The 1,241-nt window shown below is 41.5% G+C and overlaps 1 protein-coding gene across 1 annotated transcript in view; it reads left to right on the plus strand.

Annotated features, from left to right (window-relative positions):
* LOC110460063 overlaps nt 1-1,241 on the plus strand; it is a 13,972-nt gene extending 12,731 nt beyond the window's left edge. The window contains exon 4 of the mRNA XM_021512772.1: nt 676-1,241. Within this exon, the coding sequence (XP_021368447.1) occupies nt 676-1,241 (566 nt within the window). The remainder of the gene's footprint in view (nt 1-675) is intronic.

The raw sequence follows: 1,241 nt of genomic DNA on the forward strand, positions 1-1,241 counted from the left end.
CATGTACGTATATAACTTGATATCGCTCTGTACTTTAGATATACATGTACGTATATAACTTGATATCGCTCTGTACTTTAGATATACATGTACGTATATAACATGATATCGCTCTGTACTTCAGATATACAGCATGTACGTATATAACTTGATATCGCTCTGTACTTTAGATATACATGTACGTATATAACTTGATATCGCTCTGTACTTTAGATATACATCATGTACGTATATAACTTGATATCGCTCTGTACTTTCGGAATGCATTTGAAAGAAAACGGACATGTCGATATCTACAAACACATTCCGGGTCATACATGCTCTGAAGCCAAGTACATTCGTATGCAGTCTAAATGATAAACGACAAAAATCAAGAACGCCCCGTCATCGTTACAGAGCCTCAAAGCCCGACACTTGGTACATTTCCGTGTATAGTCGTGATTATCGTCACCTGATATGTGATCCTCATTGTACTTGATTAAGACGGGCGTCACATTGGGGTGAGGTGAACATATACGCCGCAACACTTTAACATACAAACTGTATTTATCTCACGAATCTCTATTATTTATAAGTCGCATCAACCTCGGACAAGTGTTCATTCTGAGCCATACTCCACAATGCTAAAATTCATCAGTTATATCACATTCATATATGCTGTGTTTTTGGTGACAGAGGTGTCGGCTGCTGAACGCGTGCTACGAAGAACAGGGGACCAGCCAAGCCTAGGGAACTGTCTGTCGTTTACCTTTGGAGGGATCAGTCGTCTTCACTGGTACAGCTGCTGTAATAACTGTAAAAATGACGTAAACAGCACGTGCCCAAGCACGTACCAGTCGGCGTCCAAAGAACAGTACTGCGATAAATGTGGGCGGGACACCAAGAAAGGAAACGGTAAACCGCGATCCGATGGTCAACCGTTTAACTGTGGAGGATGTAAAGGTCAAGCCAACGTGGATAAAAAATGTAGGTCATGGTGGAAGAAAATTCCAGGGTTTTGCTGGGCCTATTCCTTGTGCTTTAAGCAGCAATGTGAAGGTAAATACAAGAATTGCGGTAACAGAGTGTGTGATGTTGGAGAAACCAAAGAAAACTGTCCGATAGATTGCTGTGACTTGAAAAACAATCCGTGCTGCGGTGAACCCGGATGCTGTGCCAAAATCTCGAAGGGAGAGAGAGTGCTTCTATCCTACTTTTTGCATATTATAGCTGTGGTGGTATTGACCTTCATTTTCAACTAA

The sequence above is a fragment of the Mizuhopecten yessoensis genome, unplaced genomic scaffold, assembly GCF_002113885.1.
Source record: "Mizuhopecten yessoensis strain PY_sf001 unplaced genomic scaffold, ASM211388v2 scaffold10313, whole genome shotgun sequence".
Taxonomy (NCBI): Eukaryota; Metazoa; Mollusca; class Bivalvia; order Pectinida; family Pectinidae; genus Mizuhopecten; species Mizuhopecten yessoensis.